The 22,280-nt window shown below is 56.2% G+C and overlaps 3 protein-coding genes across 6 annotated transcripts; 2 read left to right on the plus strand and 1 right to left on the minus strand.

Moving 5' to 3' along the window:
- The first annotated feature begins 3,721 nt into the window (after positions 1 to 3,721).
- TMEM256 (transmembrane protein 256) lies at positions 3,722 to 4,931 on the plus strand. The gene is made up of 4 exons (XM_055576677.1): positions 3,722 to 3,895; positions 4,207 to 4,238; positions 4,496 to 4,576; positions 4,680 to 4,931. The coding sequence occupies exons 1-4, from the start codon at positions 3,811 to 3,813 to the stop codon at positions 4,821 to 4,823; spliced, it is 342 nt and encodes a 113-aa protein (XP_055432652.1). The 5' UTR covers positions 3,722 to 3,810; the 3' UTR covers positions 4,824 to 4,931.
- Positions 4,932 to 5,064: 133 nt separating this feature from the next.
- PLSCR3 (phospholipid scramblase 3) lies at positions 5,065 to 16,656 on the plus strand. 4 transcript variants are annotated; one of them, XR_008713099.1, is made up of 9 exons: positions 5,065 to 11,362; positions 11,626 to 11,885; positions 11,996 to 12,038; positions 12,140 to 12,360; positions 12,633 to 12,794; positions 14,390 to 14,551; positions 14,746 to 14,993; positions 15,995 to 16,099; positions 16,221 to 16,656. XR_008713099.1 is itself a non-coding variant. In XM_055576676.1 (8 exons), exons 2-8 carry the CDS (start codon positions 11,356 to 11,358, stop codon positions 14,800 to 14,802), a joined length of 912 nt encoding a protein of 303 aa, XP_055432651.1. In that variant the 5' UTR covers positions 5,065 to 10,973; positions 11,182 to 11,355; the 3' UTR covers positions 14,803 to 15,426. The 4 variants fall into 4 exon arrangements, 3 of the variants coding, with proteins under 3 accessions (XP_055432651.1, XP_055432649.1, XP_055432648.1); XM_055576676.1 differs by lacking the exons at positions 15,995 to 16,099; positions 16,221 to 16,656 and having other exon boundaries at positions 5,065 to 10,973; positions 11,182 to 11,362; positions 14,746 to 15,426; XM_055576674.1 differs by lacking the exons at positions 15,995 to 16,099; positions 16,221 to 16,656 and having other exon boundaries at positions 5,065 to 10,973; positions 11,186 to 11,362; positions 14,746 to 15,426.
- On the minus strand, positions 15,560 to 21,497 carry TNK1 (tyrosine kinase non receptor 1). The gene is made up of 12 exons (XM_055576678.1): positions 21,155 to 21,497; positions 20,918 to 20,988; positions 20,599 to 20,790; positions 20,313 to 20,468; positions 19,913 to 20,196; positions 19,405 to 19,678; positions 17,921 to 18,015; positions 17,446 to 17,601; positions 17,012 to 17,091; positions 16,379 to 16,668; positions 16,201 to 16,296; positions 15,560 to 16,117 (listed from the first exon to the last, which is right to left on the minus strand). Exons 1-12 carry the CDS (start codon positions 21,315 to 21,317, stop codon positions 16,004 to 16,006), a joined length of 1,971 nt encoding a protein of 656 aa, XP_055432653.1. The 5' UTR covers positions 21,318 to 21,497; the 3' UTR covers positions 15,560 to 16,003.
- Between the last annotated feature and the right edge of the window lie 783 nt (positions 21,498 to 22,280).

Consider the following 22,280-nt stretch of genomic DNA (forward strand, 5'->3'; position numbering starts at 1 on the left):
GTGACTCGGAATTCAGACCAAATTGCCCCCCCTCGTTCCATCCCCCTGCCCCTTTGGCATCTCCCCCCACCCCAACCACCCCCCTCCCCTCTGCAGGGACCCATGTAGAAAAGTCTGAGGCTGAGGTGAGGTCAAGATGTGTTAAATGTCTAGGATAGCCAGAGGGGAAGGAGGGCCAGTTTCCCAGACCACCCAACACACCCCCTTCCAGCAGGGGTCGATCCCTCCCAGGCAGGCTCTCCTCTGGGGACTCAGGAGTCCTAGTTCTCACCTCCCTGGGAGGGATGAGATAGACAAGGAAGAGAAAATAAAAATACCAAGTCATTAATTAGCAGGAAGTGGCGGGTTTGTTTATATGTGTTAATTACTCCCCAGCTGTAATTTCATGGCACTGAACCCCCACCCTAGGCCAGACTTGGGCCTTTCTTGGGACTGCACAACCCCAGCACTTTCCCTTTCCTTCAACATCTCATTCTTGAAGGGTCTGTGTAGTGGGGGAGACCCCTCTACTCCAGGCCCTCTTCATTTCTCTCCTCAGAAGTTAAGGTGTCTTGAGGCAGGGTCTAGACAGGGAGGAGATGCTGGAGGGGCAAATCTGGGGACAGATGTGTGATCCTGCAGCCGGTTGCCGGGCGACAGGATGCTGCCCCGCAATGTTACCTCGGCAACGGGCTGCAGCTTTAACCCCAGAGGGGGAGGGGTCTGGAGGAAGAGGGGAAGGGGCTGGATGGGTTATGGGGTCCATTCAGGGCATGAAGAGGAGAGCAGAGGCGTGAGTCAGAACGCTGGAGTTTCCCCCAGTCTTAGCATAGAGGAAGAAGTATATATGTTGGGGGGAGCTGGAGACTGGGGGCAGAGAACCCTAAAAGAACCACCTCTTGCCCCTTGTTGGCCAGTCAGAACCTAGCCCTAGTGACCAGGCCTCTGGCTGGAGAGAAGGGGTGCTGGGGTGGGTTTGAGGGCAATCAGATGCACCCATCAACAGTTACCCTTCCACAGTCTTGAACAGCCTTGAGCCCCAGACACCTCTTCCTCCATGCCTGGCATTTTGACCCATAGGGGTTAACCGTTTTGCCCTGGGGGCAAACTATGGCTTCTTTACATCCCCTTCCAGCTCTTCACCTCCCCTTCCCCTTGCCAGCCCCCCACAGTTGCTGTTCTGATGCCTGGGTACTCAGGGCAGCAGGGGCAGGACACGGGAACAGGTCAGACTAAAGGGGCAGACACCCAGGTCATCTCAACAAGCCCCCGCCCCCCCACCTCCCCAACAGCCGCCAGAGCCGTTTGCTGACGCGGGGTTTTCAGAGCCAGGCGCCAGCCCGCGGGTGGCTCTCTGCAGGTGTCAATGTATTCCAGAGATGAGGACACGGGAATCCTTACCACACACACCCAGTCATGCCCTCCCTTTCTTCAGGTCCTCTCAAGCTCCTGTTCCCCTGACACCTGGAAGGGGCTTGGAGCTGGCTTCCCAGGTTCTCCTCTGCCTGTGCCAGGCTAGGCTCTGCTTCCATGGCCTTGCTGCCCCCTCCCCCTCCCATGAACAAGGTCTGCCTCTGACCCCCTCTCCTTTAAGGTACTTTGGGCCCCTGGCCTCCTCCCTGCCAGCCTCTCTGCCTTCCTCCCTCCCACTGGAGCCCTCCCCCAGCTCCTCTCCATAGCGCTCCCTCAGAGCATCTTTCCGAGGCCTCTTCCAGCTTGCTCCAGCTCTTGCCTTCAGTCTCTCGCCCCTTTTTTCGTCTCTATCTTCTACACCTCCCTTTTGGTGTTTCTCATCTTTCTCTCTCCTTCAAATCCCTTTCCTAAATTTCTCCCTCAAGCCCCTTCTATTTCTCTCTCTCTTTCCCTAGATCTGTCTCCCCCATTTTCTCTTCCCTGCTCTCCCCATCTCTGTCTGCCACCTCTTACCGCCCCCCCCACCCCTCACATCCCTCTGCCTTGCTCGCTCCATTCCTGCCCAGGCCTGACTCCCCCAGCCGGGAGAGTTGAGGGACGGGGGCTCAGGCCGCAGGCCCCCCCCTTCTTCCTGCAGTGGGGAAAATGGCTTGGCCGGGAAGGGGAGAAGGAGGGGGAGGGGGAGATGGGAACACATGGGGTCTGTGGGCCCATTCAAAGGATCATTCATGGGCTGGAGAGGGGCAGAGACAAAGAGACCGAGACGCAGAGACACGGCGAGAGCATCCCTAGGCGGAGACACGCAGACAGAGCAGGCTGGGGGAAATGAGGCGCAGGGATAGAGAGGGGGAGAAGAGAGACCCCACTGGACCGCCACGCAGCCCCCTTCACCCGGCCCGGCTTAGCTCCTACCTGGCTCAGCCCTGGGGCCGTGGTGCCTCCATCCAGGGCTCCGAGTAGGGGGCGGACGGGCTTCGGGAGGGGGGCGGCGGCCTGTGAGCCCCCGCGGCCCCGCAGGCCCAGCCCCCGCCCGCAGCGCCTCACCCGGCGGGGGAGGGGGTTCGCCCCAGCCCCGGGGGGCGGGGCCGGGATCCAGTCGATCCCCGGGGAAACGAGAGGTAGGGGATGGGGTCAGGAGGAGCCCAAGAACAGGGAACCCCGCAGTGGGGACGGAGGGAGGAGGGAGCAACGGGACAGGGCTGGATTGGGGATCCACTGGCTCCGTGGGCTGGCTTCGAGGGGCTAGAAGGCGGTACAGGCGGAGGATCCTACGGGATCGGGTGCGGGAGGAGGAGTCCACGGCAATCCCCAGGGGCCCAAAGCCCGGGAGCGCAGGATCCGCGGTGCAGGGGCAGGGATCCAGCCGGAATCCTCAGGGAGGGGGAGGGATCTAGTCGATCCCGAGGGCGGGCGGGAGGGGGAGGTCCAGGGAGTCGGAGGAGGGCGGGAGCCGAGTCTGGAGCCCCGGGGCGGGGGTCGGCGCGAATCCTAGGAGGGAAATTGGGGGTAAGAGAGAGGCTTCGGGGAACGCTCAGCAGCCGGGAGGCCCGGACTCCTGGCCCCGCGCGCCAGGGCCCTCCCGCCCCGCGTCCATCCCAGCCCGAGAGTGATGATCCGCCGGCGGAGCAGCCGCAGCAGCCCCGCGCGTCACCGCGCGGCCGCCTCCCCCGCCCCCTGCCGAGAGAGCGGCGCACACCCCTTGCTAACACCCGCCTGCCCGCCCGCCCTCCAGTGTGTGGGGGGACTGGAGAAGGTGGAAAGGGGCGGGAGTGGACAGACCGACGGATGGACGAAGCAGGCCAGGGCAGGGTGGAGACACCCCCCCCCACCCCGTGATCTCCCAGCCTCGGGGGTTCTGGCTATTAGTTGGGGGGCGGGGGTGGTGAACTCTAGGGGGCGGGGCATCACACGAAGAAGGCGGAGCCTTCTGGTCCGGAGGCGGGGCTTTGGTTAATGGGCGTGGTTTAACGATGATGGGTGGGGCTTCGTTATCCGTGGGCCCGCCTCTTTTGGGGAGTGGGTCTGGTTTAAAGCTGAAGAGGAGGAGCTTGTGGGGAAAGGGGCGGAACTTTGCCTAGGGACCGGGATCTTTGGAAATTGACCGGTGGTTGAGGGGGGGAAAGGTGTTGGGAGAGGCTATCAACTTGGAAAGTGGGCCAATCCGTGACGCAAATCCTCTAGTCCCGCCCCCCACAACCCCGCCTACATTGCTCAGCTCCTTCGCTTTTAATTGGTTCTGGTTTCTCCGCCCGCTAGACGTCTTCGCCACTCAACAGAGGTTTTACAAAGGACCTGGACGCTAAAATGAACACGGCCCGGATTGGGCACCCGTAGACCTTATTTGCATGGGAAATCGGGATTGGCTGGCTTCTTGGGGGGCCCGGGCGGTGTTCGTTCGGCGCGTGACCGTCGACAGCCATGGCGGGTCCCGGGGCTGCTTTCCGCCGCCTGGGTGCCTTGTCCGGAGCTGGGGCCTTAGGCTTGGCCTCCTACGGGGCGCACGGTCAGGGGGCTGGGGATGGAACTGGGATTGTGCTGGGGGAGATCTTTAGGATCTGGTGCAGAGGCAGAGTCTAAAGGAAATGTCGGCCCTCCCATCGACCGGACTGCCCGCGGAACCCTGAACCTTTTAAAAAACCTCTCAGCCGGGTCCACTGGGTTCCCAGAACTGTCCGTGCGTGTCTCCACCAATCAGAAGCCTCCTGGGGCTCCCTTTCTCGTCGGCGTCCACCCGGGTCCACCACCACCACCACAGGAGTGGGGACTGTCTGGGTTGGCGCTAGGACTGGTAACCTTTGCTTCTCCTTTCCACAGGAGCCCAGTTTCCGGATGCCTACGGGAAGGAGGTGAAGTAACCGTGCTGGGGCTCCTCGACTTTGAGACCTCGAAGGGCGCAAAGTCTGGGGTCCCTGAGAGGAGGGGAGGGACGAAACGCGGGTCTTTGGAGTGGCAAGGAATGGAAGTCTGAGGCCTGGGTGCCTCAGGGAGGGGCAAGCTGGGGCTTGAGAGATCGAGTTGGACGTTCCTGTCCACTGTGACTCTGTCTCAGCTTCCGGTGTCTTGCGTTGCTTAGGAAGTACCCCCATTTCTTTTTTTCTTACAGCTCTTTGACAAGTCCAACAAACACCACTTCTTACACAGCCTGGCCCTGTTAGCGGTACCCCTGTGCAGAAGGCCCGTCTGGGTAATTCCCCCCATCCCCACCCCTAACCCTGACCAAGCCCCACCCATTCCCTCTAACCCGCCGGGTTCTTACTCGCCTGAATTCTGCCTTGTATCTCCTTCAGGCTGGGTTACTACTAGCTTCTGGAACTACCTTATTCTGCACCACCTTTTACTACCAGGCTCTGAGTGGAGACCCCAGCTTCCAGAATTTGGCTCCTGTAGGAGGGAGCCTGCTATTCTTGGGCTGGCTTGCCTTGGCTCTTTGAACTTTCTTGTGTTTAATTTCTGGGTACTTTTTTTTTTTAAGAATTGGAGCAGGGAAGGAATTAAAAGAGAAAGGCAAATAAAGAACTTTGGAGTTTTTGTTCATCTAACTTCCTAAAAGAGAAAGGGCAAAAATTGTCAATCTTTGAACTCCTTCCCTTTCCCAAGACCGAATCAGCAAAACTTGGGTTTGGGTGGAGAGTCACTGTTCACTTCAGGTTAACTTGTTATGAGGTTCTTAAACTGGCGGGCATTAGAGTCATAAAGAACGCTTGAACTAACGCAGATTCTTACCAAAGCCCTCTTCAGGGCCTGGGAATCTATTCTAACAAGCTCATCTTGTGGTACTGATGCTCACAGGCATTAAGACTAGATTTTGGTAGGGTAGTGGTTTTCTGGGGCACCCACTTACTCTAGAAGTAAAGGTTAAGGCAAGGTGGGATGGGAAGTGTGTCATTACTTACAAAATACTTTGGGGTTCAAAACTGAGACCGAACATCATGTGTTGGGAGTCAGAAAATGCTTCACAGTGCTTGAGATGATTCTTAAAAAGAGCTCTGTTGTGTGGCTGAAACACAGGGAATAAAGAGAAGGAGATAGGAAGGGAGGGGCATGGGGCCACCTGAGTCCTCAGTGTGGGCTGAGTTTCTTAAGGCAGAAAAGGAGTGAGAAAAGGTGGCCAAGCAGGCTGGAGTAGCACCCATGGCAGAGGACTGGATGGTATTTAGGGGACTAATTTTTATTAAAGTGTTCATCAAGTGTTGGGTCATGTGTCAGACATGTTACAAGGAAATTGAACCAAATGGTTGGACAAGACAGATATTATCTTTCCCTAGTGGGGTTTTCATCTAGTACTGGAAACAGACATTCAACAACTGAACACAAATATATCACTATGAGATGTGCTATGTGCTTGAAGGAAAAGAATAGGGAGGCCAGAACAATGGGCAGGGTGTGTCCATTGGGTGTGTCCCTTGAGTTAGGAAGGCCTCACAGAGCAGGGCCCCTTAAGGCTGGAATCAACCATGCACAGAGTGGTGGGGAAATGTGGTTTTTGGCAGAAAGAATACCTGGTAAACAGGCTGAGATGGAGCAGTTTGAAATCCTTGAGGCTAGAGAGAATTGAGCAGATTGGAGAAAGAGCAAAAGCAGCTTGGCTGACATATAGTGATTAGAGAGTTTCCCATGGCCAGCGCAGGCCTTGCAGGCAGTGGTGGTGAAGCACTCAGAATTTATTTGCAGTCCGACAGTAAATCATTGAAAGGTTTAAAGTGAGAGAGTGCTAGAGTCTGATTTACATGTTTAAAAGATTTGGAGAACCAATCAGAGGACAGCAAGGATACCAACAGAGACCAGCCCAGAAGCCACTGGAGGTCCAGCTGTGAGATGGTGATGGTGGCTTGGCTGAGGGGGAAAGAAGTGGTGGAAATGGTCCAATTTAGAAGATGAAAGAGAGGGAGATTTCTGGTTTATGCACCTGGTTAGGTGGAGGTGCTGTTACTCAGATAAGAAACACTGAAGGAAGGGACAGATTGAAGGAGGTCGGTTTTGGACACTGTTGCTTCTGAAATGACTGGGAGACATCTGAGTGGAGATACCAAGCAGGTAACTGGGGAGCTCAGGGAGAGAGATCTGGCCTCAAGTTTATTTCACAACCCTCTCTGGTCAGTCTTCTATCCCACCTCTTCCCCATTCATGGGAAAGAATCCATGAATCACTATGATCTCATTTGCCAGACCCAGTGGATGGTTTTCAGTCTCATCTTCCTCAGCCTCTGCAGCATTTGACACAGTTGGCCACACTGTGCTCAAAAACATCCTATTTCTTCGGTGACACCACTCTCCTGGTCTTCTCTCTGTATGGCTGCTTTACCAGATTCTTGTCTACCTGGTTTAACCAAATTTTAATTAAAAGAGAACTCATATGTAAATGTATACATACTTTAATTTCACCTTTTAAAATGTCTATTTTTGTGTATATTTTATAAACGTGGATATCTGTATAGTATCCTGTCAGTGGATACGTAATTTTTGTGAAGGGGTGCATTCAAAAAAGTGCAGACCATTCAGCTGAGTGAGATAGTTTCTAGGTAATTGGCCCTATAGCTTTAATTACAACTTGCATACTTCTATTTATTTGGCCGTACCAGGTCTTAGTTGTGGCATATGGGATCTAGTTCCCCAAGCAGAGACTAAAGAACCCAGGCCCTCTGCATTGGAAATGCAGAGTCTTAGCAACTGGACCATCAGGGAAGTCCCTCCATACTTTTAAATCCAGAATTTATCTCTGACCCTAGTCCGTGCTAAACTCCATACCCCTGTAGCATCTACAGTGTATCATAGTGTTCAGTGGAGACCTGTAGGAATTAGGTGATGAGGAGAGAAAGGGGCATCTTCCAGACCAGGGCAAGTGCTTTGGAGGCAAGAACCCCATGCCTTCGAGACTGGAAAGGATTCCTGGTGGCTGGCTTAAAGATCATGAGATGGTCAGCAGTGAAAGATGATAACAGATGGGGCCAAATGATGGATTGCCTTGTGCTGAGGGGTTGGACTCTTCTGAGGGTAATGGGGGGTGTGGTGGCTGGAGCATTTATATCCAGAGGGGAGGCATAAACTGAGGTGTATTAGTAGAGGATCAAAATATCACTTGATTGTAAAGATGAGGGGATGTCCTTGGCAGTCCAGTGGCTAGGGCTCTGTGCTTTCAATGCTGTGGGCCCAGGTTCAATCCCTGGTTAGGGAACTAAGATCCCACAAGCTGTATGGTGTGGCCAAAAAAATGAAGAGTAAAATAAGGCCTCAGGAGATCTCCAGAGTGCCAGTGGCAGAGCCAACATTGGATCCCCAGGCTCCTACCTCCCAGTCCAGTGCCCTTCATCTAAGGCAGCATTTGGAGTGCAGGGAACCTCTGGGCAGAGGACACCCTGACAGTCCATAGACTGTATCCCTATTACCTTTGCTTTTATCCTCCAAGTGGGTCAGACTCTTGAGGAACCAAGCTAAACAAGGCCCACGTGGTAATTGGTAATTACTGCACATTGTGTCCACTTCCCACTGAACAGTCCTACTAGACAGTGGAAAGTGAAGCTATGAGAGGTGAAGCAACTTGCCCTATATCCTACAGCCAAGACTGGGGAAGCTGTGATTCAAACTCTCTTCTGTCCAATTCCCAAAGCTAAGATTTTTTTCTTTGTATGTACCAAGAAACTCAAGATTTCAGCAGTGAAATCCTTAATTAACAGACCCTTTAATTTGATATAGTGTGTTCAGGTTACAAGTAGATACTGAACTTGTTTTGCCTTTGGGGACTGGTAAGACTCATTTGCTGAGTTCAGCATGCATAGTTCACCAGAGAAGGAGACTAGATTATCCTGGTAGTAAGTCAATTGGAAAATCAGAGTGCTTGGAGCTCAGGATGGAATGGGCAGGCAGGAAATGACCAAGCAATAAGAGTGAAGGGCCTCCTGGACCAAGTCTGAGTCAGCTTTAACTTCCCTTTTCCTTATGTCCTATATCCAAGCTATCATGAAATCCTGTTGGCTCAAATACAGAACTTGAAACTGACCATTTCTCACCACCTCCATTGCTACTAACCTGACAGCTGGTCCAAGCCACCATCAAATCTCATCTAGCTTTTTGCAAGAACTTCCCTTGAGTTCCCTGTTGAATTCTCAAAAGGTTCCTATGTCTGTACCTCACTTCAGATGTGTGCTTGTGCTTAGCCACTCAGTCATGTCTGACTCTTTGTGACCCCATGGACTGTAGCCCATGGGCCTACAGAGGACCTGTCCATGAGATTCTCCAGGCAAGAATACTGGAGTGGGTTGCCATGCCCTTCTCCAGGGGATTTTCCCAACCCAGGGATCGAACCTGGTCTCCCACATTGCAGGTGGATTCTTTACTGTCTGAGCCACCAGGGAAGCCCTTACTTCAGATATTCTAATGTAATTGAAATGAAGTAGGACCCAGCCAGAGGTTTTTTTAGTTTTGTTGTTTAGTTGCTCAGTCGTGTCTGACTACGACTCCATGGACTGTAGCTCGCCAGGCTCCTCTGTCCATGGGATTTGTTTAGATTTAATATGTATTTAGCCATGATAAGTCTTAGTTGCAGCACCTGGGATCATCTATCTTTGTTGCAGCATGTGGGATCTTAAGTTGTGGCATTAGAACTGTTAGTTGAGGCACGTGAGATCTAGTTTCCTGACCAGGAATCAAACCTGGGCCCTCTGCTTTGGGAGCGCAGAGTCTTAGCCACTGGACCACCACGGAAGTCCCAGAGGTACTTTTTAAAGCACCCCAGATGATTTGAACTTGTGGCTAGGGTTGAGGACCACTCTTTCAACATGTGAATCTCATGTCTCCTCTCTGGCCAAATCCTCCAACACTTTGCCTTTCATTCAGTAGAAGCCAGTGGTCTACAGGGCCATATGTGATCTGGCCTCCTGTGACCTCTTTCCTCATTCTTTTCATTGCAGCCACAATGGCCTTGGGTTAACTGAACAAACAAGATACACTTCTACCTCTGGGCCTTTGCCCTTGTCCCCTCTACCTGAAAAACTCTTCATTTAGCAATCTGCATGGCTTAATCCTCAACCTTCTTTAGGTCTGTGCTCAACCATCACCTTGGTGACACCTTTTTAGTTCACCCTCTTTAAAATTGCAACTCCTGCTCACCATTCTCCTTTCCCTGCTCTATTTTTCCTTAAAGCACTTGTTACCCTCTGACTTCTGATGTATTTTATGTACATTGTTTCTTCCTGGGGAGATTAGGAATTTTGTTACTTTAAAAAAAATGCTACATACTTTTTTTTATTGCCTGTCTGAAATACAGTAGGGGCTCATTAAATCTCCGCTGAATAACTGAATTTCTGTATGTGTTTTGGTGGAGGTTGGCGCATGGTTTGGGCCAGGTAGAATCTGAGGCCCTAAGGGATACAGGAGAGAGGTCTGGCACTTGGGTTTGAAGCAGATGATGACTGAAGCTGTAGGACCAGCCCAGAGGAACATGGACACAGGGACAGAGGAGCCGGCAAACCTGCTTCTCCCTATGTTCATCTTGCTGGGTGAGACCTCCATCTGCCTGGTCACCAGACAGGCAACAGAAGTCATCCTGGACTCCTCACCTCCGCATCTCACCTCTCAAGCAAGTTCTCTTATTATTGTCTAAATATAGCCAAAGTCTGCCGCTTGCCGTCTGTCTACACTATCACAGCCATCCCCTCCCCCAGACTACTGGCAACAACCCAGTCTTAGGTGCCTCTGTTCTCCACCACGCAGTTTAAATGGTTTTCTAAAATAGCTGACTTCCCTCCGTCCTCGGAAAATCAGTGGGCTCCTGCTGCCCTGGGGGGCCAAAGCCCAGCTCCCACAAGGCCTTCTGCGCATGTGGCCCCGATTCTTATCTAAAAGGGCATTTCTTGCCACTAAGCCTTTAAGCCCCCAAGGCGCAGGACCCCCTCACACCTCCTGGCCTGGGCTCAGGACTCCAAGCCGAGGAAATGATGCCTGTTGGGGAAGGCCTGCCTGCGTCCGGGCTGCCTACTCAGCCTCCTGAGCCTCGCCTCTCACACGCTCGTTACTGACACTGTCTGGCGGCGTGTCGCGTGGCTGGGGGCGCCTGAAGTAAGTATTGTAATGGCAAAGTGTCCGTGTGGGTCACTGCTGCGTCAGGTAGAGAAGACGGGCAAGGTAGCCCCAAGGAGGCAGAAGGGGAGCCAGGAGCCAGTCGGAAAAGCCAATGGGTGAGAGTGTAGGGTGCTCGCTGCGTCAGCGAGGACCGAACCGCCCTCAGGAGGAGGAGCCTGGGGTCCAGCGCCGCGCGATCGGCCCTCGCTCCCACTAAGGGTCACTGGTCATTCTCCGCCCGCAGAACTGGCGGGGGTCGCAGGGCTAAGTCTCACCCGGCTGCCGTCCCAGGCGAGCTTCAGCATCCGAGCGGAAAGGGCGGGGACGCCCGCCAAGCCACGGAGTGGGTGGCCTGAGCTCTGCGGCCCCACAGGAAAGCAAGCAGGCATTCTTTCTGCGCAGGCGCGCCGCTCTGGCCGGGAGGGGCGGGGCCTGGACGGGTCGGGGGCGGAGTCACCTCTGGGCCCGCCTCCACTAGCTCCTCGGGCCGCCGAGTGCTGGGCACCCGGGATATTCTAGGGGCTTCAGGTGAGCAGGGGGAACAGAGGGATCAGGAGACCTCCTTCGAGGTCGGGTCGTCGGTCTGACTGCAGGCCCATCTGTCCTGCCGTCTGCCAACAGCCGCCTACGCGGAGAATGGGAGAACAAAGGGAGGGGGCGGTACTGGGGCCCCTGCGGGAATCCAGGGTCCCAGCGCCCCCGCCTTGCCCGCTGACACTTTCGGTTTCTCCCCGAGTCAGACGCGCCGCCCTAGAGACCCTGGGCCGGCGCTGGGCGCAGCTGCCTCTCCGCGTTTGCCTGTCGGTCTTTGTGTCTGTCTTTGTGTCTGTCTGCTGTCTTCGAGCTTGCCTCCACTTCTAGAACTAAACCTCTGGGACACCGACATCCCGCGAATCCTCGCCCCTCTCCCATGGCAGGTAAGTGGGCGCAAGGTCGAGGGTCTCCGTTATCCCCCCACGGACTTGGTAGCCCGGTGTCAGACGCATCCTCCGGGAATGTGCTCGGACTGGCTGTGTGGGGCCCCTCCCTTCCTCCCCGAGAAGCCGCCGCCCTGCTCCCCCGCCCCATCTTTCTCATTCTCTTCTCATCACATTTTCCCCGCAGCCTCGCGGCCTGTGGGCCAAGGGGTAAAGGGATGAAGTCAGGGACCCCTTCTAACCTACTCTTGTCCCCCCCACAGGCTACTTGCCCCCCAAAGGCTATGCCCCTTCGCCCCCACCTCCCTACCCTGTGACTGCTGGATACCCGGAGCAGGCACTGCATCCTGGGCCTGGGCCCGGCCAGGTGTCCGGGCCCGGGCAGGCACCAGTGCCTGTCCACGTGCCTGCCCCTGCGCCGGGCTTTGCTCTCTTCCCCTCGCCTGGCCCTGGGGCCCCGGGACCAGCTGCCCCCTTCTTGCCATTGCCAGGGGTGCCTTCTGGCCTCGAATTCCTGGTGCAGGTGAGTGGGAGGGAGGGAGGAAGGAAGGAAGGAAGGGAGGAGTGGCAGGGAGGGGCCCAGGCAACTAGGCCGGCCAGCTGATGTCCGCCTGGCCCCCATTGTCTTTCCAGATTGATCAGATCTTGATTCACCAGAAGGCTGAACCAGTGGAAAGTGAGTGGAAGGAGGAATAGGTTGGGCCTCATCACGGGGGCAAATAGTGGGCTCTGGGGCAGGCGCTGGTGTCGGAGCCTCAGCATGTCACCCCTTGGCAGCGGTCTTGGGCTGGGAGACCTGTAACCGCTACGAACTGCGCTCCGGGGCTGGACAACCCCTGGGTCAGGCGGCGGAGGAGAGCAACTGCTGTGCCCGGCTGTGCTGTGGTGCCCGCCGGCCCCTGCGGGTTCGCCTGGTGGACCCCGGGGACAGAGAGGTGCTGCGCCTGCTCCGCCCCCTCCACTGTGGCTGCAGCTGCTGTCCGTGTGGCCTCCAGGAGGTGAGTGGAGAAGGCTGGAGCCAAAGAGAAACTTGGATAAGGGGCTGGCCAGTGATGGCGGCAGAACTTGGGTGAGGAATGGGATGAGATCGTCTTCTGATTGGACTGGCCAGCAGCAGGTGGGATGGGAGGCCTAGTGAGAGGGAAGACAGGTGGTCTAGTGAAGGGGATGGGAGGTCTCATGAGGGGAAACAGATGATAGAGCTAGACTGGTGAGAGTTTGGGGGCCAGGGTACCTGGCTGGCAGTGATTCTGTCTGTTTCCCACTCCAGATGGAAGTTCAGTCTCCACCGGGCACCACCATTGGCCATGTTCTACAGACCTGGCATCCTTTCATCCCCAAGTTCTCCATTCAGGACGCTGACCGCCAGACCCTCCTGAGAGTGGTGGGGCCCTGCTGGACGTGCGGCTGTGGCACAGACACCAACTTTGAGGTATCAGGAATAAGGGGAGATTCCTGGGACCTTCATAAACCAAGGCATTCATGAGGCAGGATAGTCAAGAGCTCATTAATCCAAACCTGCTGTGATGCCTACCACATTGCTGGCTTTCCTCTACTCAGAAATAAGATGGACCAGGGTCTTATAAAAACATGGCTGAGAGGATTTCATCTTAAGGGCCAATGCTGATTGCAATCTGCAACCTTATGTTGAGGGAGAGAAAAATAATCTTAGGCCAGGCTGGATTTAGGGTGAAGGATGATTATTGAGTGTGCCTTGGGCTGGGCCCACATGGCTGCTGTGTGTGTGAGTTCGTGAGCCCAGGCCCTGGAACAAACACTGATTTCACTTGTTAACATCCTGTGGCTTGCCTTGCCAAATGTCCACCCATCCACCCCTAGTCTGAAATCCAGGTGATGTCCTTCTTACCATACATTCTGGTCACCAACCTGGAGCCTAGAGAATCCAAGTGGTGACCATTTAAGAATAAAGCCTGGGAAGCACCTTCTTTTCTAGAAGATAAAGGCACTTGAATACTTTAAGAGATAATTATATGTGTAGGTAAGGGAGGAAATGACAGGTATAGTCTGGTAGGCTTTCCAAGGCTTCTGATAAGGTGCTCTGCCTAAGGTTACTTTTTAAAACTGAGTCACCTTGGTACCTGGGGAAAGCTTCTTTGATAGGAACTAATTGGCAAAGAGATAACTTGGTGATCTCTGGATGGGAATATGTAGACTGCATGGTTCTCATCAGGTCAGTCTTCCTTTTATGTAATATGAATGGTCCATATTTGGGGTTGTGCCCTTGGGACCACAGGGCTGGCTGGGAGAGGCCCTGCCCAACCTGGGACTGGACTGCGGGAAGTGCCCCAGGGCTGTAGAATGTTCGGGGAAGGGGATGGGCAGGACATCACTCCAGTTCTAGCCACAGGAGAATGAGCGGAGGATAAAGTCCAGGTGGCCACTGTGAATTACCACCCACATTGGCAGGGCCTGTTGCTGCTGGGCTCAGAGAGGCCACTTTCTGCTGCCCCCTCCTCCCACTGGATGGACTTGAATCCACCCAGGATGAGGCTTGCATACTGCACTAGACAGAGCCCTCACTACCTTGCAGATGAGAGGACACCCCTCTGGGCCATCTAGGAGCCTGGTTGGCTGAGCACAATCAGGCATTTAGCAGCCTCTTTTAGCCCCTCTGGCCAGGCTACTCTGTACAGGGCACAAACTGCACCAACCGTTGGTGGCAAGGACTTTGGTAACCAAAACAAACCTAGCAACTGGCCATCCGCTAAGGAGATTAGATTGTATTGTGCTTCTGTTTCTCCCAACACTGATGTTTAGTAGTCATGGGTGGCCTTTCAAGAGCAACAGATGCAAGTTGCCATCCTGATTTTTCTTGTGGACTCACAGGGTAACTTCGGGTGGCTCAGCGTCCCGATGTCACATGGAACCCAAAGGCTTTGGGAGGATTCACTATGTGTACAGCCTGCACAATTCATAACCAGGGACTGTGGAAGTGGGACTGGAGACAGATGAGATCAGGCACACCCCTTCCATGTGGGATCTCCCTTCCTCCCTCTCTCCTGCCAGGTGAAGACCCCAGACGAATCCCGCAGTGTGGGCCGCATCAGCAAGCAGTGGGGGGGCCTGCTCCGAGAAGCCCTCACTGACACAGATGACTTCGGCCTGCAGTTCCCGCTGGACCTGGACGTGAGGGTGAAGGCTGTGCTGCTCGGAGCCACGTTCCTCATTGTGAGTCGGCGGCCCTTGCTCCTCCCCCAACTACCCCTTCTGCTCTCACTCAGAGGTTCTGAGTGCTTCTTGGCCTCCTGCTAGGAGAGGTTCAGGGACAGAGTCTTTAGGGGTTTGGGGTTCCAGACCTGGGTTGTAATAGCTGAGCCAGGCTGGCCCAGCCAGATATCCTACTGACCATGCCCTCCCCTCAGGACTACATGTTCTTCGAGAAGCGAGGAGGCGCTGGGCCCTCTGCCATCACCAGTTAGAGGCCTTCTCTGGGTGAGGAGACCATCAACTCAACCAGAATTCAGGATGGTCACTCGCCCTGGCCCCTGCTCAGAGGCAGCCCCTTTCCTCCGTGTATACTGCAGGCGAGAGACAGGGAAGCCTGTGAGGCTGGGGGGCTTGGTGCCCCATCCCTCCCCTGCTCCCCTGGCCTCCTTCACCCTACAGAAGGGTATGTATGAGAGCCCTTCCCCTGCTACTTCCCACATCTCCAGTGGTCCCTCAGCATGCAGGCATATCGGCTTTCAAATGTTCCCCACCCACTTCCTCCCAATCCCTTCCAGGGTCTCTGCTCCAGATGAGGCCTTAGAATGCAGGACTCTGGGGTTTTCTGACAGGGCTGGGGGTGGAAAGGCACCAAAGATGGCAGACCTGGCCACCCTTTCCCTGCATCTGCTTGGCCAATTCATTCAGCCTCAGACGATGGCACTCTGAGGGCATCCTACCTCCCCACTAGGGCCAGGACCCCAGTGCCAACTTCCTCTCCCTCAGCTGGTGCTTGCTGCAACTTCCTGTGCCTTAACCACCTGTTCCTTCCCTTGTCCCAGGAAGGAAGCTGTATCTTTTTATGTTACATTCGTATAAACTTTGTAACTTTTTGCACACTGGAAGATGTATGTGATAGGAGAGGGCAGGAGAAAGAGTTGGGTGTGGGAAGAGACAAAGGGAAATATGACAGCTGGGATGGGCAGGGTCTGGCCCATCTCATAATCCACACTGCCAAGATCATGTGTCCTTGAGTCTAAGAGAGCCCCTTTCATCACCCATGATGGCCCCAGACCACGCCAAGGCAGCTGAGGCTGTATTCCCCAAGTCATCCAAGATGGCTGCCCCCACAGAGCCCAGTGTGGTAGCTGATAGCAGTTCAGGATGGCTTCTCCCGTGACCCAGAATGGCCTTGTGCTCATTTTCTGTAGTGACAGAAGCTTCCTGTGGGTATGATGTGTCACAGCTCCGCTCTTCCAAGTATGCCCTCTTGTTGGGCAGAGTGGACTAGATCCTCCTATGGCCAAGGGAGCTTGTGCCCTCAGAGGCCAAGGGGCAGGTGAGGAGACACCAGTGCCCGATGCTGGGCTCCTCCTATACCTATCACAGGCCTGTTGGGACCTTGTTCTGCTTCTGCCTGGTCTCATGTGGCCAGGCCCTTGGTCTGTCTGGTGTCTGTGCCCAAAGGAACAAAGCTCAGGGCCGGGCCAGGACATAGCGGCTGGCGGCCGAGAGGTCCCACTGGTAACGCTCCAGGATGCGCCGGCAGTCCGCTCTGGACCAGCTGCTGAGGTAGAAAAGTTGCTCTACCTGTGGGGGTGGGAGGATAGGCAGTTGACTGCCAGAGGGCAGGGCCAGGAAGGGCGGGAACCAAGGGAAGGGTCGGATTTTACCTTGAGGTTCCGTATGGCAGAAACCACATCTCCCCCGGTGGCTCTTAGAGCAGCCTGGCACTCCTGGTGGGTGACTCCGTGCACACTCAGCTCCACCTGCCGGCGACGAAGCCGCACTTAGGCCCCTTCCCCAGTCTGTAGCCCCTCTGGACACCGGGCCACTTCAGGGAGACCTCACCTCCATAACCCTCCTCTGCAGCTCGGGGTCAGACACGGGTCCTCCGGAGGGGATGGCGGCTTTGCTGGCTCCAGGTGCTCCTACGGGGTGACTGTGGGGGGATTCTCTTTTGGACCAGGGAGGCCGCTCCCTGGGAGGCTGGGAAGAGCTGGTGGCCATGGGAAGGCGGGGTGGCCGGCTTGGGGGTCCCTGGGGCCCAGTTCTGGCATGTCGAAGTTCAGGGGGGCTCGACCCGCCTCCTGTGGGGCGGGGACCCAGGGAAAGAACCGACTCCAGACTCTTGGAAATGCCTGCATATTTGAGAAAGAAACCACAACTTGAGAGGAAGCCGAGCTGCCTTCTTTCTCTGGCTATCTGTGCTGTCCTTGGGGTGGTCCTCTGTCCAGGCGGACCAGAACCCAGATGTGCAGGACGGATGCCCATATCCAGGCAGCCAGGGGGCCCAGAGAGCGGACCAGGGCTGCAGAGGGGAGATGCTGCCCAAAGTCCAACCAGCATGTCAGCAGGCAGAGGAAGGGCAGAACACGATAGGTGGGGAGATCACAGATATAATCAGAGCAAGGGGCACTGTTGGAGGGTGATTCCAGACCTCCTGGGAGACACCACAGGCTCTGTCCCCACTGCCACGCCCACCTTTAGTCCTCTGCAGAGCCACATTTCTTCTCTGGCCCCGAGCCTGAGGGGCATCCTGAAGCTTTGCCTTCCCTCTGTCCCTGTTGGAGAGTGTTCCAGTTCATTCTCCACCCCCACCCCAGAGAGCAGTGCCCTCCCCCAAAGAATCTCTGGGGCCTCCAAGCAGGCTGAGACCTGAGCAGGCTGAGACCTGAGGCACGTCCAACCTCCCCTCCACCTTTACCCCTTCCCCTCCAGCTTCCCCTCTCTGGGGCCTCCAGGCAGGCTGAGACCTGAGGCACGTCCAGCCTCCCCTCCATCTTTACCCACCTCCCTCCAACTTCACCTTTCTCCCCTCCACCTTCACCTCCCCCACAGGCTCCCCTTCCAGGAAAGTTGCTGGGCTTGGTTGGTTCCCTAGCCTAGCTCTGGCCCCCACTCTTTCAGGTCCTTACCCATCTGCGTTTCTCTGGCGTCGCTCTCCCCGGGCAGGGGTGCCTCTGAGGACGGGGCGGGTGGCCGGTGGGTCTACCAGTGTCACCGCTGAGGCTGGGAAGCTGCCCACTTTGAATGTGCGACCGTTCTGGCCCTTCCAGGTTGTGGAGTCAGGGCTGTGGGAAGAGGTGAAAGGGCTGGAAGCCAGGGGAGAGTGGGGGCTGGGCCCCGGTCCACATTCAGCTCACAAGCTGTGTGCTACGGAGCCACATCTGCCTGGAGGAAGGGACGCTTTTTTCTCTTTAACACAAAAGGGCTCTATAGGCCAGCGGTGGCTCTAGGGGGGAGGCCAGGACTGTGGCAGAGCGCTCGAGGCGGGGAGAGGAGGCAGAGGCCTGGGGTTCAAGGAACTGGGGGGAAGCTGAGCTGGGACCAGCATCAGGAGGGTTGGAAGAGTGTCCTCCTGGGGCTGGGTGGGAGGCATGAGACCCTCACCTGCCCTCAATGATAGTGATGGGGTCACCAGGCTCCATCCTCAGGGCACCGGCCTCCATGACCTCCCTCACACAACGTCCCTCAGGAGGCCAGGCCTGTAGAGACAGGAGGAAAGGGTGGGTGGGCTTGTGACATGAGTCACAAGGGTAATGTCATGGGAACAGAGGAGAGACTGTTCATGCACCCAATCAAGCAAACCCCTACCAGGTGTGTCCTGGGCCCAGCAGGGGATGGTCCCTGTCTCTTGGTTGTAATCCAGTGGAGGCAGACCTGGATTCCATGCCAAGCTGGACACAGCCCAGGGGTCAGGAAGCAACAAAAGGGGACCCTGCCTCTATCTAGGGGGCCAAGGGGACAGTCACCCTGTACACTTTCACTCCATACCCAGGCCCATCAGATCTGCCTCCCAAGCACCTCTGGGAATTCTCCACTTCTCTGTAGCACCACTGCCTCCACCTTCATCCAGACCTCTTCATCTCACTTCTGCTTCACAGTCATTGCAGTCTACTGGTCTTCCCATCTTCAGTCTCATCCTTCTAATCCATTCTTGCACCAAACCAGAGTGTGTGCTATGCTAAGTTGTTTCAGTTGTATTCAACTCTTTGCAACCCCATGGACTGTAGCCCACCAGGCTCCTCTGTCCATGGGGTTCTCCAGGCAAGAATACTGGAGTGGGTTGCCATGCCTTCCTCCAGGGGATTTTCCCAACCCAGGGATAGAACCCATGTCTCTTACGTCACCTGCATGGCAGGCGGATTGTTTACCACTAACACCACCAAGGAAACCAGAGTGACATATATATAAGGATGGCTTGTAACTTTCCTGCTCACAACCCTTACGTGGCCCTCAGATGTCCTCAGAGTTAAGGACTAAACTCCTTTAATGTTAGAGTATACAGTGATTTAGGGCACAGCTCTGCAGTCAGTGACTGGTTCAGCTCTCCATTCCTCCACTTCCTGTGTGACCTTAGGCAAATCACTTAAACTGTCAGTGTCTTAACTGCCCCCTCCCTAAGATCGAGCTGGGTTGTTGTGAGGCCTGAATGAGTGAAGATGCATCAGGATACATGGAGAGCACTTAGTACAGTATCTTACACATAACAGGCACTCTCAGTGCTAGCACCGGTTATTTACCCTGTCTTATAAGTCCCTCCTTGGTGCACCCCGAAAGTGCCTCTGCCACCTTGGTCACTGTACTTCCCCCTCCCACGCTGAACCTTTCCTCTGCCTGTCAAACACCCACTGCATCCTGCCGCTCTGGGCTCCCCTCTCTCTTCCCCAGCCCCCAGCCAGCAGAAACTAGACCCCAGCTGTCTCCCTGGGGCTCTGAGGACCCTAAAGGTGGGGAATGAATCTGCTTTGTACAAAGTCAGGTCCCAGACCCCAAACTGGGAGTCAGTATACGTCCATCTGGTGCATGGGACCCTGGGAAAGGAAGCAGAGGCAAGAGAGACTGGGGGTTTCCGGGGAGGCAGGAGCTCCCACCTCTTGGAGCAGCCCCTCTAGGTCGGAAAAGGTGGGCCGGTCAGCAGGGTGGGAGGCCCAGCAGCGCAAGGCCAGGGTGTAGAGGGCCCTGGAGCAGAGAGGAGGCTTGGGCAGGCGGGCTCGGTCCTTCTCCAGCCGTTGCAGGATGAGGTATGGCGGGACCCCGGCCCAGGGCTCCTCGCCCCCAGCGAACATCTCCCACAGCGTCACCCCATACATCCACACGTCCGAGGCAGACGAGAAGGCCCCGTGGCGTAGGCTCTCGGGCGCACACCTGCGGAAGCGGAGCTGAAGGGGGCCATATGTGTGCGCAGGGTGTGCGCCCGGAGCGCCCACCTGCCACTGGGCACGCCCCCTTAATGCGGCCTGCCGGCCGGCCTGCCTTCCTTCCAAAGTCCTCCTTTCTCAGCCCTTCCAGACCGGAAGACTCCTCTAGTCCCCGCCTCCCTCAGAGGACCACCCCCTCGGCTCCTGCCCCCAGATCCTGCCCCTCCGCCCAGGTTCTCACCAGGCAAAAGGGATGCGTCGGGGCCCGCCCATGATGTAGCGGCCCCGGGCGCCGCCCAGCGGTCGCACCAGCCCGAAGTCAGCCACCTTGATGGTGCGCGGTGAAGCCAGCAGCAGGTTGCGCGTGGCCAGGTCTCGGTGGACCAGCCCATGGGCCCCCAGGTACGCCATGGCCCCCGCCACCTGCCGCAGGAAGAGGCAGAGCAAGGCCAGGGCCAGCGGGGGCGTGGGGGCCGGGGCCGTCAGACGCGCGTGCAGGGAGCCCAGGGGCGCCAGCTCCATCACCTGCAGGAGCATGTCGGTGTGAGCGGTGGTCCGGCCCCATGAGACCCTAGCGCTCATTCTCCTGTAGCCCATCGGCCCGGGAACTGTCCCAGGTGCCAGCGTCGGGGTTTGCTCACCATCTGCAGAGGCTGGCCCAGTACAAGGCCGTGCAGACGCAGCACGTGTGGATGCTCCAAGTTCATCATGACAGACACTTCTCTCAGGAAGTCCTCTAGCTCAGTGCCCTCGGGACCTTCAGGACCCACCCGGAGGGACTTGACAGCCACTGGGACCTGGGCGTGGGGGGAAGCACCGTCAGGCACGGGAGCAAACAGTTAAGCCAAGGCCAGAGCAGAGAGGGCCCTCAGAGAGGGGGCAGCTGGCCCAAGATCCCAGAATGAAGTAGGCTCCCTGGACACTCACAGTCTGGCCGCTGGGTAGTGTCCACAGCCCTCGGTGCACCATGCCAAAGCAGCCGGAGCCCAAAAGCTCCCCTCGGCACACAGCCCGGTTTGGGATCAGACACTTGAGTCTCCCATCTGGCTCAGGGAGGGATGGAAGGCTATCTGAGGGTGGGGTGGTCTCCTTTTGCCCAGAGGCAAAGCCCCCAAGGATCTGAAACAACAATGGGAAATTAGGTGTGTGGAACCCTGTTTACACTCTTCTCTGCCACTCAGCCTGTCCCTTACCCGGGCCTGAGCTGGCCCTGAAAAGCCTCTCGCCCCCACCCCAAAACACACACCTTGTAGACCCAATTCTTAGACTTGAGCCCCGAACGGTGCCTCTTCAGAGCTTCAGCCAGTCTACGTTGGGCTGAGGGAGGCCAGAATCAGAGGGATGGGGTAATGGGGGCGGCAGGGAGCAGGATGCAAGGGATTTACAAGCAAGAAGAAGGCTGGGGTGTGTGGTGGTTGGAGGAGAGTCGCAACTAACAGGCTGGGGAAGGAAACAGTAGGGCCTAGGGGCAGGGGACTCTCACCAGGCCGGCCCATGCCAATGCCATCCAGATCTTCAGCTCTTACAAAGTCGAAGTGCTCCGGCCGAGTCACGTTAAGCTCCTCCAGGATGGGCCGGTAAAACTGGGCCAGCTGGAGGTCTCGGAGCAGCCGCAGCAGCCACAGGGAACCCGCCTCGGGGAGCATGTCTAGAGGAGGGACCCCTGTGAGGCCCCGTCCTCCAGTCACATGGTCCAGGGTAGTCACCTGAGACACTCAGGCACCAGAGACATGGTTGCCAGCTCCACCCGCAAACCCTCAGAAACACTCAGGTACAGAGGGAGGGATCTCAGGGTCAGCCAGAAATCCTGCCCCTCATACACACAAACCCCACCCAGGAAGAACGTTCTCCTCACACCTAAGATTTTAGCACCTAGCAGACTTCAGGCGTGTGGCCCCACTCTGAGATATGGCACACTGCCTGTACCCCCGTGCATGCTAAGTCGCTTCAGTCATGTCCAACTCTTTGCAACCCTATGGACTGTAACCCACCAGGCTCCTCTGTCCTTGGAATTCTCCAGGCAAGAATACTAGAGTGGGTTGCCATGCCCTCCTCCAGGGAATCTTCCCGACCCAGGGATGGAACCCGCATCTCTTATGTCTTCTGCTTTGGCAGGTGGGTTCTTTACCTCTAGTGCCACCTGGGAAGCCCTGCCTGTACCCCTAGGCCACCCAGATATACTGCCTCTTAGACTTGAGGTGCACCCTTGTACACACCCACTCAGGTACACCGGAGACATTCTGATCCACCACATACACTCCAGAGATGCCCAGATACGCTAACCACACTTCAGACACAGAGGTACAACACACACACACATCACACCTATAGATCCCCTAGAGATATGATGCAAAAGACACCAGAGACACATGATACATGTCCACTCCCAGCTGAGGCATATACTAGCTGCCGCAAGACACCAGGCTTCCTGCCACGTACCCTTCACACACCCCCTTGAGACATGTTGAGTTTACTGCCTTCAAGATTCACCGGCCCTCACGTGTGAGACACCTAGGTCCACATGACACACAAAACATCAAGCTTTGGTGTCCACATGTACCTGAGATATGCCGGTAGGCTGCCCCCTCTGCCCAGAGATGCCCAGAGTC

Source organism: Bubalus kerabau, chromosome 4, assembly GCF_029407905.1.
Source record: "Bubalus kerabau isolate K-KA32 ecotype Philippines breed swamp buffalo chromosome 4, PCC_UOA_SB_1v2, whole genome shotgun sequence".
NCBI classification, from domain to species: domain Eukaryota; kingdom Metazoa; phylum Chordata; class Mammalia; order Artiodactyla; family Bovidae; genus Bubalus; species Bubalus kerabau.